At 43.5% G+C, this 12423-nt stretch overlaps 1 protein-coding gene across 2 annotated transcripts in view; it reads right to left on the reverse strand.

The window, feature by feature from the left end:
* SPECC1 (sperm antigen with calponin homology and coiled-coil domains 1) overlaps positions 1-12423 on the reverse strand; it is a 234889-nt gene that overhangs the window by 71326 nt on the left and 151140 nt on the right. For both annotated transcript variants that reach the window (XM_066599531.1, XM_066599532.1), the window contains one exon: positions 3777-3877. In XM_066599531.1, coding sequence (XP_066455628.1) covers positions 3777-3877 — 101 coding nt within the window. The remainder of the gene's footprint in view (positions 1-3776; positions 3878-12423) is intronic.

The raw sequence follows: 12423 nt of genomic DNA on the forward strand, positions 1-12423 counted from the left end.
GGCTCCCAGTGCTTTTAGTCAGTCAAGTGGGTGGTTTCCTCCACTCCCTTTCAATGGATGATGTCAGGTTCCCACCGCCCACTGATGTCATGCATTCTCAAAAAGCTAAGGAGATCGTCCATTTGACAAATTCAAAGCACTGTGAGCAGTAACTAACAGAGGTCACTGCAGGGGAACAGAGGATGTACAAAGAAAAGAAGAAGCACAATAGAGTCAGCAGGGCCATAGCTGCAAAGCTATGCAGCCAGCCCCACTGATTAGAGGACATGACAGGCCTTCTTTAAGGTTGGCATGTATGGTAGAAGGTGGCCTTGTATATCATCAGTCTTGGTGAAGCCTGGGGCTATATGGCACACAGCTTTTATATAACAGTAACGTTAAGGGTTAAAGGGGTTGTCCAGTTGCAAACCATTGATGTCCCTACCTGCAGGATAGGTCATCAATAGTAGATCAGCAGGAGTCCACTGTCTGGAATCCCTACCTGTTTTCTTGGCCAGTGTATTCATGCAAAGAGCTGATGCTTGCAGGAAACAGATAGCTCCATTCCGACTGCAGTGTATTGATTTGGAATTGCAGGCCAAGTAGCTATTGAAGTGAATAGGAATTTTGTCTGTTTTACCAAGCCTGGCCAGTGAAGTGGGAATGGGGCCATCTGCTTCCTGCAGAAATCAGCTCAGTGCCTGAGCACAGCAGCCCAGCAAACAGCTGATCGGCACGGGTCCTGGGCAGTGGAGCCACACCAATCTGCCATTGATGGCCTATCTTGCACATAGGCCCAGAGGCATAATTTCAAGCTTCTGGGCCCCAATGCAAAATCTGTAACAGGGCCCCCAACTATGATGTGTTACCCATAGTACTGGGCTCCCTATATGGAGAAGAGAGGCCTTATGGACCCCCTAAGGCTCCTGGGCCCGGGTGCAACTGCATCCCCTATAGTTACACCCCTGCATAGGCCCTTAAATAGTTTACAACTGGATAACCCCTTTAAAAAATTCTGCTGTAGCTCATTTAATTACATGTGTAGTAGCTGATAAAAGGTGGAGTCCATAATGGGGGGGATACACAGCCAAAAAATGTTTTAAATGTTTTTTTTAAAGGCCAGATGCCGTTTTAAAGTGAATAGCCGCATTTTAAAATTGAATTAATGGAAAGGTTCTTAAGGGGCTATTACATGAGCAATAGCAATCACAAGTGTCGGACAGGGGTGCCCAGGGTCCACCAGTAAAATTCATTCTGTACAGCTGCATGAAAATATTACCTGACCCCCTTTCATAAATTCCTCGCTATTGCATTCTCCACATACTTCAATAGAAAGGTGACTGCGCTGTGTTCGAGCCTATTTCCACTGAAGTATATAGAGAATGTAGCGGGCAGGAATTGGAAACTCTATACATGCAATATGTGCAAATCTTGTGGTTGGGTGGGAGCCCATCGGAGGATTCACCTGTTCCCCTATGGGCCAGTCAGAGCCTGGCAGTTTCTTGTAATACTCGAGTTTATCGGTAATTGCCAGGTTGCACCAAGGCTTGCAACTTGAAACAATGGCAAACCAAGGAGCAGCCAGGCAATTAGCAGTAAATCATTGGCGTTACCGGCAGCCATTACCACCGTTAGGCTGCTATTATATGAGCGCTGGCAGCAGCTGGCAGCACTTAAGGAACAGCAGCCTTACAAGTGAAACACATTCTTACATCATTTCTCCTGTAAAACCTGAAGCCTAAGGGCGCCTACCCACTGGCGTTGCCAATTTTCGTGCGTGAAAAACGCAGCGTTCTTGGCGCGTTTTTGGTGTGTTTTCCGCGGCGTTTTTTGCGGCTTTTTTGCGCGTTTTCCATTAATTTCCATTGACATTCATGGGTGCATTAAGAGAAAAATAAGGACACATATGCAACTGACAGTTCCTATGTAAAAAATTGCAACGGACCGAAAAAAAACGCAAATGGACAAGAACACATTCTTTACTAATTGCTCTTCAGAAAAAACGCAAAACGCAAAGGAAAAGAAAATCGCCAGTGGGTGGGCGCCCTAAAACTGCACAGATAATATAATTCACAGTAAAACAATATGTGGTTTTGGTCCCACACTATCCCCGGGGGTCTTCAAGGCTGGGGGCTTTGGCTGCGTAGTTAAACACATTTACAAATGTTTGTGCCTAGTAGGTCACTTTTCATGTAAAGCTCATAGTGACTATTTTGGGTAACTGATAGGGAAGTGAGATCATAATCTGGACTAAGGCAGGGACACCTGTGAAGAATATCCTGCGTATTGTAACGTGTATATAGTGAATACAAATAATACAATGGAAAATAAATGAATATTTCTGGTGGACTACACTTCGGGAATAATGGAGGTTTTACTGGAATAAACACGTTTTACTTCATACTACGTCATTCCCAATGATTTACTGCTTCTGTGTCAAGTCTATTGTTCGTGGAGAGATGTAGCTTCCAGTATACCGATGGTTTTTGGGTGTGTGGAGCCAAAGGCCAGGCATATCAATTTTATTTGGCCTTCAAAAGGCAGTGAAGTATAAAAAGAAATTGTATAAAAGCGGAAGAGTTACATGAAAACGGCACGTACAGTACAGCGCACATGGGATGTTAATGCACGGAATTACAAGCCAGCTCTAGTATGGTCTGTGGGGCATCAATCAAGCCAGGAAGGGCATGTTCAGGGACCGGACTGCAGGACTCTCCAGCATCATGTTATCCCAGATGACTCTTTACCGGTTATTTAAGCAGTTGGACAGCCTCCATCCACCGATGGGCGGCCTCCGTGCCCCAATGGGCGGCCTCCGTGCTCCAATGGGCGGCCTCCGTGCTCCAATGGGCGGCCTCCGTGCTCCAATGGGCGGCCTCCGTGCACCAATGGGCGGCCTCCGTGCACCAATGGGCGGCCTCCGTGCACCAATGGGCGGCCTCCGTGCACCAATGGGCGGCCTCCGTGCATGGAGCTCTGTCATGTGCAAAAGCCCTAACGGTGAGTGCAGTTGTTAAACTCATAGAATGACAACACCAACAGTGTGCTGCATGCAATGGTGTCCTCCAAAATAAATATAGGCAAATGGCCCAAACTTAAATCCTTTGGACTCAACCTCATTAAAATCAATGGATTTACTGCGGGTACTCCAACATAGTCCCCTGGTGAAAAAAGTTCAATGGAGAGCTAAGATGAGTTGTGAACAGTCCCTTAGGCTATTGCCCACCAGTGCAAACTATGGCACATGGATAACACATCCATATGGTTGTATTGAGATGACGTGCTGGTGGCACATAGTGGTTCATACTACTAGAACTTCTGCGTTAGCATCATTGTGCATGGACAATGACAGTGTTTTCCCAGTCCTAGAACAAAGTTATCTTGTGAAGTAGATGCTCACTGGGGCAGATTTACTAATACTGTCTAATAGTTAGATAAGGCACAGTTTGACACCAGATTTACCACATTAACACATGCTGGTTGATAAATCAGACGCCTCTTTAGACACTTGTGTCTGGCTTTATAGCAGCTATTATTTCTCTTAGTTTAACTCAGTTCTTGTACCAAAATTTTGTTGCAATTTTTGGCACATGACATAATGTCATATTAGGCTCTGCGCCCTGCAAGGCCACATTCCTTTACTAAGAAGCTGTCCCCTTTACAGACATGCTAAAATAAGTGTCTAAAACACATCATAAATGATGGAAAGCATGTAAGAGTCATCTGGGTCATTTTCACTAGTAAATCTCCCTGTGCGTTCTAGTAGTACGCTTATGTAAAAACGGAGGTGCGTGTACCTGCATGGGCGATACCGCTGCTGCTGGAGCCGTCCTCACGGGGATTCCGCTCAGTGGACTACGAGGAACAGAATGCACCGGGATATTGGGGCTGCCACCGGCTGTTCAAGAAATAGAATTTATGTTTAAAGGAAAAATATTTCTGAATGATTATGTAGTGTAGATAGAAGAACATAAAAGCTGCAAAATCTTATCTCCACCACCTTGTACTATGAGAGGATGCAAAACAGGCCAAGCAAAATTCACTAACATAAGAAAGTACAATGTAGACAAAAAACTTCAACGCAAAGATTTTTTTGGGCTTAAGAAAGTTACCTGACTATACAGTAATATAAAATGTAAGGCTGGAAAAAAAAACACATGTCCATCTGTGAGGGTATATATATATATTGCCATATGTGTTTTTTATGCTTTTATACCTATATGCAAGTTTTATTCAATTCCAAATGAGAAAAAACTTTAATACTTCGCCTTACATCAGATATGCCAAGGCTGAGAGAGATGTTCTAAGAAATTCAGAGAAGATACGGAACCAGACAAGGCCGCATGTACTTGGCCAATTTCCCAGAAGCGCTGGAACAAGATATCAAGATGTTCAAATGTACATAATTTTGACTGTCTTAGGCCAGAAATCCGGACTTCCCATATATGGATGTTAGGCCGGACTTCTTAGAATTGTGTGGGTAATTCTTTGCACTGGAGTTAATTGAATACGTGATTTTCTGTATAAGCCAGAGGCGCCTCACTGTCTAAGGCGGAAATCCGGACTGCCCATATATGATTATGAGCCCATCACCCCTTGGTGGTGAGAGGGCAGAGGGTATAAGATCTCATGTAATCTGTAATAAAGTGCGCAGTTTTTTCTCCCGTGTGAGGAATGATACCAGATCCCTGTGTGGTGTCTCTTCTTACGGCTGGCAACGGGGCAAGTGGGGTGGGCCGGATTGGTGTTGCACTTAGAATTTTAACCCTCATAAATGGCGCAACCAACTGGGGCGGTAAAATCGGAGCTTACAGCGCAATTCACCCGGATCCACGCTACAGAGAAACCGTCCTGCTGCAAACCGAGCCTGATCAACTCACTTAGAACTCCAGGTAAGACAAACATATATTTATGTTGTGTTTTACGCTGGGAGTCTTGCAGCAGGACTGACTATCTGTGGTTTGTGACCGGACGGGTTGGGTTAAGAGTTCTACACCTTAACTCGTGTGGGCTCCGGGTTTGCCGTCATGGACCACTGACCGTGATATGCGCACCAATGGCTCACCCAGAAATTAGTCTGTAGTTTATTTGTACTTTGAAGTCCGTAGCGTTTTAGCGATAGTGGAGATTGTTTGTTGTATCTGCAGAATTTTTTTTCTCTTACTTTTCATTTGATCTCACAAGAGAAGGGACCCTCAGGTTAGTTTAGTTTAGTTAGGGATGCATTTTGTGAGATGTCTCATAGAAAGAAGGGACTCTCGGTCGGTTTGCCTTATATATGGGGCTAGCGATTTGATTTCAGAGAGATGCATTTTTATGCGGCTGGTTCCATAAGGAGAAGGGACCCTCGGTTGTCTGCCGGTATATAAGGGGCTGACAATTTGAAAATTAAGAGGGATGCATTCTATGGAGCGTGTTATTTTTTGTTGTTTTTGTTGTAATATGCGTAAGATCTTATTAAAGAAGATAGAGCCCCTCAAGGGCTGCCGCCGTGTGGATGAATCTGTAGAATGTAAGAAAACTCTAATGAAAATGTGTGACACCGACCGCATGGCAGATTACAAAATGGTGTCTGGGAGGAGGTCTTTAGGACCGAGAGGTGCCTTGGAAGACCAAGGTTTGCTAGAGAGAGAGAGACAGTCAGAGTAAGTTACGTATGTACACATTATTTGTTTAAGAAAGTATCCGTAAGTGAAATGTTGAAAAGTACAGTAAGTGATCAAGAGGGCGTCAGGAGAGTGTCTATTGAAGGTTATATTGGCAGTTAGGTAGGGGCGAGAAAAGTGATGAAGTAACAAGAAAGTCGATAAGGAAGTTACAATGCACGTGATTGGTTGGTAAAGAGAGGAAAAAAAAAATGTGTATAATACAAGATAGATAATAGATAATGTATAATCCATACTAGGTGGATATATATGTGTATATATATATATACTGTAAGTGCAAATAGTTAGCTGAAGGGGAGAAGAGTCTGTTGACATATAGCTGTGAGCTTGTGTTCAGTCTCCAAGGTCTCGAAGATAACAGCGAGAGAGAAAATACAATAACATCCTTGGTTAATATCTTGGCTTGCTTGCAATGAATTGAAATGAATTTAATTAGTTATACTGTCTTAGTAGGCAGGGAAATATAGTAATTTCTAAGTTATATTCTTACTTATACAGGGGTTGAAAATGAATGTTGCAAGGTCCCAGCATATGTGTTAATTAGGAGTTCAAATGTTTTTTCAATAGATACGTTCTAAAACAAATCAGTCTGTGTTTCATAGTCGCGGAGAGATAAGAGATTTGTTTTGAAAAAGTGGGGGCTTTCAGAATTCACTCCAAAGTCAGGGTCACAGAAACTAAATACTTCAGCGTTTAATACAGCATATAATAGCTTCAGTAGATAAGAAATATAGAATGTATCAGCAAACTTTTTCACATAATTTGTCAAAGATAGCGCTCATTCACAATCTCATCTCAATAGAATTATGTACTTTATAAAATAATAGCACTCACCTCAGTGTTTTTCAGCTGATGTATGTATGTTTGTCAAACTTTTTTTGTCCGTGCATCTGCATGTACTGGTACACCTCAATGGGGGGGTGACGGAGCAGACTTGAGCGCATGGATGCATGAGAGTTAGTGACCCGTGTTTGGGCTGTGGTGGAATGTGTGATGCAGATAATTGACTGGGGGTAAAAGTCCTACCCCATGCATGGGACTTTGCTTGGTTGAGATGTGGACGTGTGGACGGTTAAGCTGAAATTAAGTTGAGAAGACGGACGCAATGTGCCAATATCGAAGGGGTGGAGCTAGATGATGTAATAGTACGTAGTAATGTTTCATCCCTCCTGCACAAGGGAGGGGGGAGAATTTTGAGCAGCTAGTTTTTTTGTTTTGTTTTTTTTCTCCTGTCTGAAATTTGATAAAGATATTGCAGGCAGGATCAGACTAATAATGAATTCACTTAAAGGGATATCACATTTCCAATATGAATAGATGTTTTGTAGGTTATTCTTCCCCGATGTAACTCATGTTTCTGTTATAGATGCTAACATCTTACAGGCCTTATCTGCATCCATCAAATCTTTTTACAATGTTATAATAACTTAAACCCGGCTACTATTCTTCCAATTGCGTACCCTGGTTTAAAGGGGGGGGGGGGGAGGAGAAGGCATAGGTGATCTAGGTATTGCAAGTCAGCCATTTTAGGTATTGCAAATCAGCCATTTTAGGTATTGCAAATCAGCCATTTTTAAATTTTTTGCAAGTCATTTTTAAATTTTTAAAATTTTTTGCAACAAGATTCTAATCTTTTTCAAATAGAATACCAGCATGATTGTCTAGCAGTGATGCAACAAGAAAATTTAAGTTTTAAAAAGTTACTGAAAGCCCTTGTTAATAATGCATATTTTGAGTTGTTTTTTATAGATGGTACCAGGGTGATTGATGACTCCACACTGGATATACGGTGGTTACACAACAAGATGTCCTAAAGCAGAATGTCTCCGCATGTCGCAGTACAAGAAGCGGAATTAAAAGCACTCACGGAGGCGTGTGGAGTGGCCACAGGTAAGACGGCAAACATTTACACTGACTCCCGGTATGCATCTGGCATAGCTCATGATTACGGCCCAACATGGAAGGCCAGACAGTTTTTTACCACAGCAGGACAGCCAATTAAGAATGATGCAATGGTGCAGTCTCATGGAGACCCTACTTCTACCTGACAAAGTGGAAAGCTCACACCAATTCCTACACCGGAGAAGCGAAAGGCAACGCCATCACAGACCACACAGCAAAAGCAGCGGCCCTCAAGCCGTGGAAGAAAAGAAGAAGAAGAATTTGACTAAAAATCTTGGACTTTGATAAAAAACTTGGACTTTGATAATAATTTTGGACTTTGATTTGAGCTTGGACTTTGATAAAAACATTGGACTTTGATATGCTAAAGACTTTACAGTTAAGAAAAAGACAAATGGACTAAAAAGGGACGGCGTATGGTGAACAGTCAACAGCACTTGCCCACCATAGTCCCTGTGCCTCATAATGGCCCAGCTGACGCACGGAAAGACGCACCTCTCAAAGCAGTAATGATGTCGACAAGGACGGGTGGCTCCTTGGTTTTCTGTAGCTGCTGCATCATTTGTCCAGTTTTGCATGATCTTTGCCGTAAAGCAACAGGGCAGAAGTAAATTTGCCACATCACACTTGCCTAGACCACTCTACCCATTTCAGGGATTGCAAATTGGCTACACTCAGCTCCTACTTGTTGGGAAGCATGAATATGTGCTTGTTGTTGTTGATGTTTTTCAGGTTGGAGACCTACTCTGTTACCAAAGTAAATAAGCAGGTAATCGCACAGAAGCTCATGAATGAGGTAATCTGCAGATATGGGGCACCGGAAGTGATTGAGTCAAACAAAGGTACAAACTTCACAGGTGAAATAATGCAACACATCATGTCTGTTTTGGGTATATTCCAGGCTTTTCACACACCCTACCATCCGCAGAGTAGGGGAAAGTAGATACAAAAGGCAATAGAGGAAACGGGTAAATCTTGAATTGAGTGTCTTTCATTAGTTTTTTTCCTTAGGAGGATACATGCCACAGTAGCAGAGTTTGGGGAATGATTTTCTTGTTAATTTTGTCCTAGGTTTCTCCAAGGAATTGTCAATAATGTATTCTGCAGTCTCTGCTTTTCTCTCAGGTCCTACAGATGAGTGTCACAATCTAAAACCAGGTGACAGGGTCTATGTGAAAAAGTTTGAGCGAGAAACCCGGTTTAAAGGTCCTTACCAGATGTCGCTCACCACCCCAACTGCAGTCAAGCTCGAAGGAAAGCCCACTTGGATCCACACTTCGCACTGAAAAAAACTGATGATCTTGCATATCCTTTAAATGCTATGTGGTACAATTCCTCTAACACACACCTTTGACTACTGTACACTAGCCCCCTGTTTCAGAACAAATTAATATAATGAAATGTGCAATAAGCCTACACTGAGGGTGAGAATCCAACACCGCATCGTGCTAGGAGAGACATTGACACTCCAGGTGGTAACTTTGATCCACATGTACACATAGATACAATAGGAGTGCCAAGGGGGGTGCCAGATTAATTTAATTCTAGAGATCAGGTTAAAGCAGGTTTTGAGTCCTTATTTGCTATTGTCACTGTTAATAATAATGTAGATTGGATGAATTATATCTATTACAATCAGCAGAGGTTTGTAAACTACACCAGAGATGCTTTACAAGGGTTAGCCGACCAGTTAGGGCCCACTGCATCCATGGCGTTCCAAAATAGAGTGGCCCTGGATATGATTTTAGCAGAAAGAGGTTGGGTATGTAATTTTCTGTATGTGTATTATCCCTTTAATATGACCAAAATTTCCCTTGTTTGAAAAAAATGAAGAGCCAGTTCCGATAATGCCAACCACGTACGTTACCAGAAGAATGGAGAGATGGACTAGTACTGTGTCTGCCTCAGTCTCATAAGATGGACTGTCAGTGGATTTCCCATTTGCCTAGGGAAAGTGCAGAAGACCTTAGGTTCCGGCGAGGGCACACCCTGTGGGGTGTTAACTTGTACAGATAGAGGGTATGGAGGCCCGGAAATAAGCCCAGGGAATCCATGGCCTCCTTCTGAGGTTAGGTAGGGATCCCTCCCTTTTAGGAGTAGGGACTTACGGGCAGTGGAGAAACCCTGACGTAAGGGAGAGACGACCAAGGAAGAGTGCAAGGTCTGATGCTTGATCTCCATATTAAGTTTTTTAGGGGGGTTTGTGAGGGTATATATATATATTGCCATATGTGTTTTTTATGCTTTTATACCTATATGCAAGTTTTATTCAATTCCAAATGAGAAAAAACTTTAATACTTCGCCTTACATCAGATATGCCAAGGCTGAGAGAGATGTTCTAAGAAATTCAGAGAAGATACGGAACCAGACAAGGCCGCATGTACTTGGCCAATTTCCCAGAAGCGCTGGAACAAGATATCAAGATGTTCAAATGTACATAATTTTGACTGTCTTAGGCCAGAAATCCGGACTTCCCATATATGGATGTTAGGCCGGACTTCTTAGAATTGTGTGGGTAATTCTTTGCACTGGAGTTAATTGAATACGTGATTTTCTGTATAAGCCAGAGGCGCCTCACTGTCTAAGGCGGAAATCCGGACTGCCCATATATGATTATGAGCCCATCACCCCTTGGTGGTGAGAGGGCAGAGGGTATAAGATCTCATGTAATCTGTAATAAAGTGCGCAGTTTTTTCTCCCGTGTGAGGAATGATACCAGATCCCTGTGTGGTGTCTCTTCTTACGGCTGGCAACGGGGCAAGTGGGGTGGGCCGGATTGGTGTTGCACTTAGAATTTTAACCCTCATACATCTAGTTCAGCCTATTATCCTGCAATGTTGATCCAGAGGAAGGCAATTATCCTTACTTTGGGAAAAAAATCCTTCCCGACTCCAATCTGACAGTCATACTAAGTGGATCAATGGCCCTTCTGCAGTGTATTTATATATATATATATATATATACATACACACACACACACACACATATAGATATATACATACATGCACAAACTAATATATATATATATATATATATATACATACACACACGTGCACGTTTATGTGTATGTAAGGGTAGTTTAACATTTGTGTTGGAATGTCCGGTTGCAGGTTTCGTCGCTGATCGGGCACCAAAATACCTGTATGCAGTGCTTTTTCTTCCAGCTAAAAACAGGGCAGCTGAGCGGAAAGAAAACGGACCCCATTATAGCCCATGGGTTCCATTCGGAGCTGTTCGTTTCCGCCCTAAGTTTAGCCAAAGGGAACCCCCATTCCCTCACACCGCGGATCCACAGCAATGCTATAGGAAATGGATTCTTCCTGCACACTTGCAGAAACTAATTACAGTTTCCACAAGTGGAGGAAAAATCGCAGCATGTTCCATTTTTCCAAAGATTCTGCGGGGACGGCTTTCATTGAAGTCAATGGAAGCTGTCGATCCACGGGCCTTCTGCAATAACATTGCGAAAAGGTCGTGGATTCCGCGTCATCGCTAGGCGATGACGCAGGAAAAGCAGGGGTTCAGGAAAAAAATCTGTACCGTGCATGTCCGACGGCTCGCCGTGAGGACCATCTGCAGTACAGATGAAAATGAAAGTGAGCAGGTAAACGCAGGCGCCGCTGCTGCCAGGGCCGGATTCCGCATGCAGAATCCAGCTTTGCCATGTGCAGGAGGCCTAAGGCTGTGTTCACACGGGACAGATTTGCTGCGGAAATTCCGTGCAGCACATTCACCCGTGGCTCCTAATCCTGGGATTAGCCAGCCATGTGGACGAGATTTTGCAAAAATTTTGTCCCCACGGGGCGGCTAATCCATCACGGCGATGTGGCGCGGAATTGACAGCCGCAGAATGTCAATATATTTTTTTTCCCGTTGCGAACTCACTCCTCTCTATGGGGAGAGAAAGCTGCAAAAGAATGCCGGTGACTCAACCGCTCCAAAAACCGCGGCAATGCCGCATGTTTTAAAGCTGCGGCACTCCCGCGGAAATCTCGTGGCTTTTTGGTGCGGCCAAGCCGCGAGTTTTCCGCCTGTGGGAACCCAGCCTTAGGGTTATATATCCAGATGATGCTCTGAGTTTGGTTAGTACACCAGCAGTCAGGACGGGACACTTGGCCATAATATACTTGTATGAAGCAAGCCTAATATGTATTTGTAAAAAAAAATTGGGATTCTGGAAAATAACAGGAGGCACACATGGAGAGAATGTGACTGGGAGGGGTGGTTGCAATAATCTAACAGGACCGGTCTGGTGTTGGTGTAGGGAGGAAGATTTGATATTGGAAATGCTGACAAGAACATGAAATTACTTCGGAGTGATTAGGGAATGTAAGCTTGTGTTCCCATGAAGCACTCATCTAGCAGTTTTATGGCACTTTTGTTGGAACGCTGCTAAAAACTGAATGCACAAAACCGGGGCATTTCATGACAAAAATGAATGCGGTTTTCAAAAGTGTTTTTGATGAGCAATTAGCATGCATAGAACCATAGAACTGCCAGATGAACGGTAATTAGATTAGACTGGCCAAGGGTGGGGGTAAAGAGTGTGGAGGGGTGAAGGGTGCAGGGAGCAAAACAAATTCAGGGAACTGCAAAAACAGACTGAGAAGTTGGATGCGGAGGGATGTAGGCAGCAGTATACTGGGACTAGTTTATCAGAGGGCACAGAATGAGCAGGGCATAGTACACTGGGAAACAATCTAACCTGTGAAGACATGAGCAGCACTCATCTATTATTTGGCCGGCAATGGGAGAGAAAGGTTGGAAGAGCAGGGAGACACACAGGTTGGTACATGAAGAAGGCTGTGCTTTATTATGCTTGTCACAGTGCTGAAGGTTAGTGCTGTGGCGTTTCAGAATAAACACACTTTGAAG

The sequence above is a fragment of the Eleutherodactylus coqui genome, chromosome 4, assembly GCF_035609145.1.
Source record: "Eleutherodactylus coqui strain aEleCoq1 chromosome 4, aEleCoq1.hap1, whole genome shotgun sequence".
NCBI classification, from domain to species: Eukaryota; Metazoa; Chordata; class Amphibia; order Anura; family Eleutherodactylidae; genus Eleutherodactylus; species Eleutherodactylus coqui.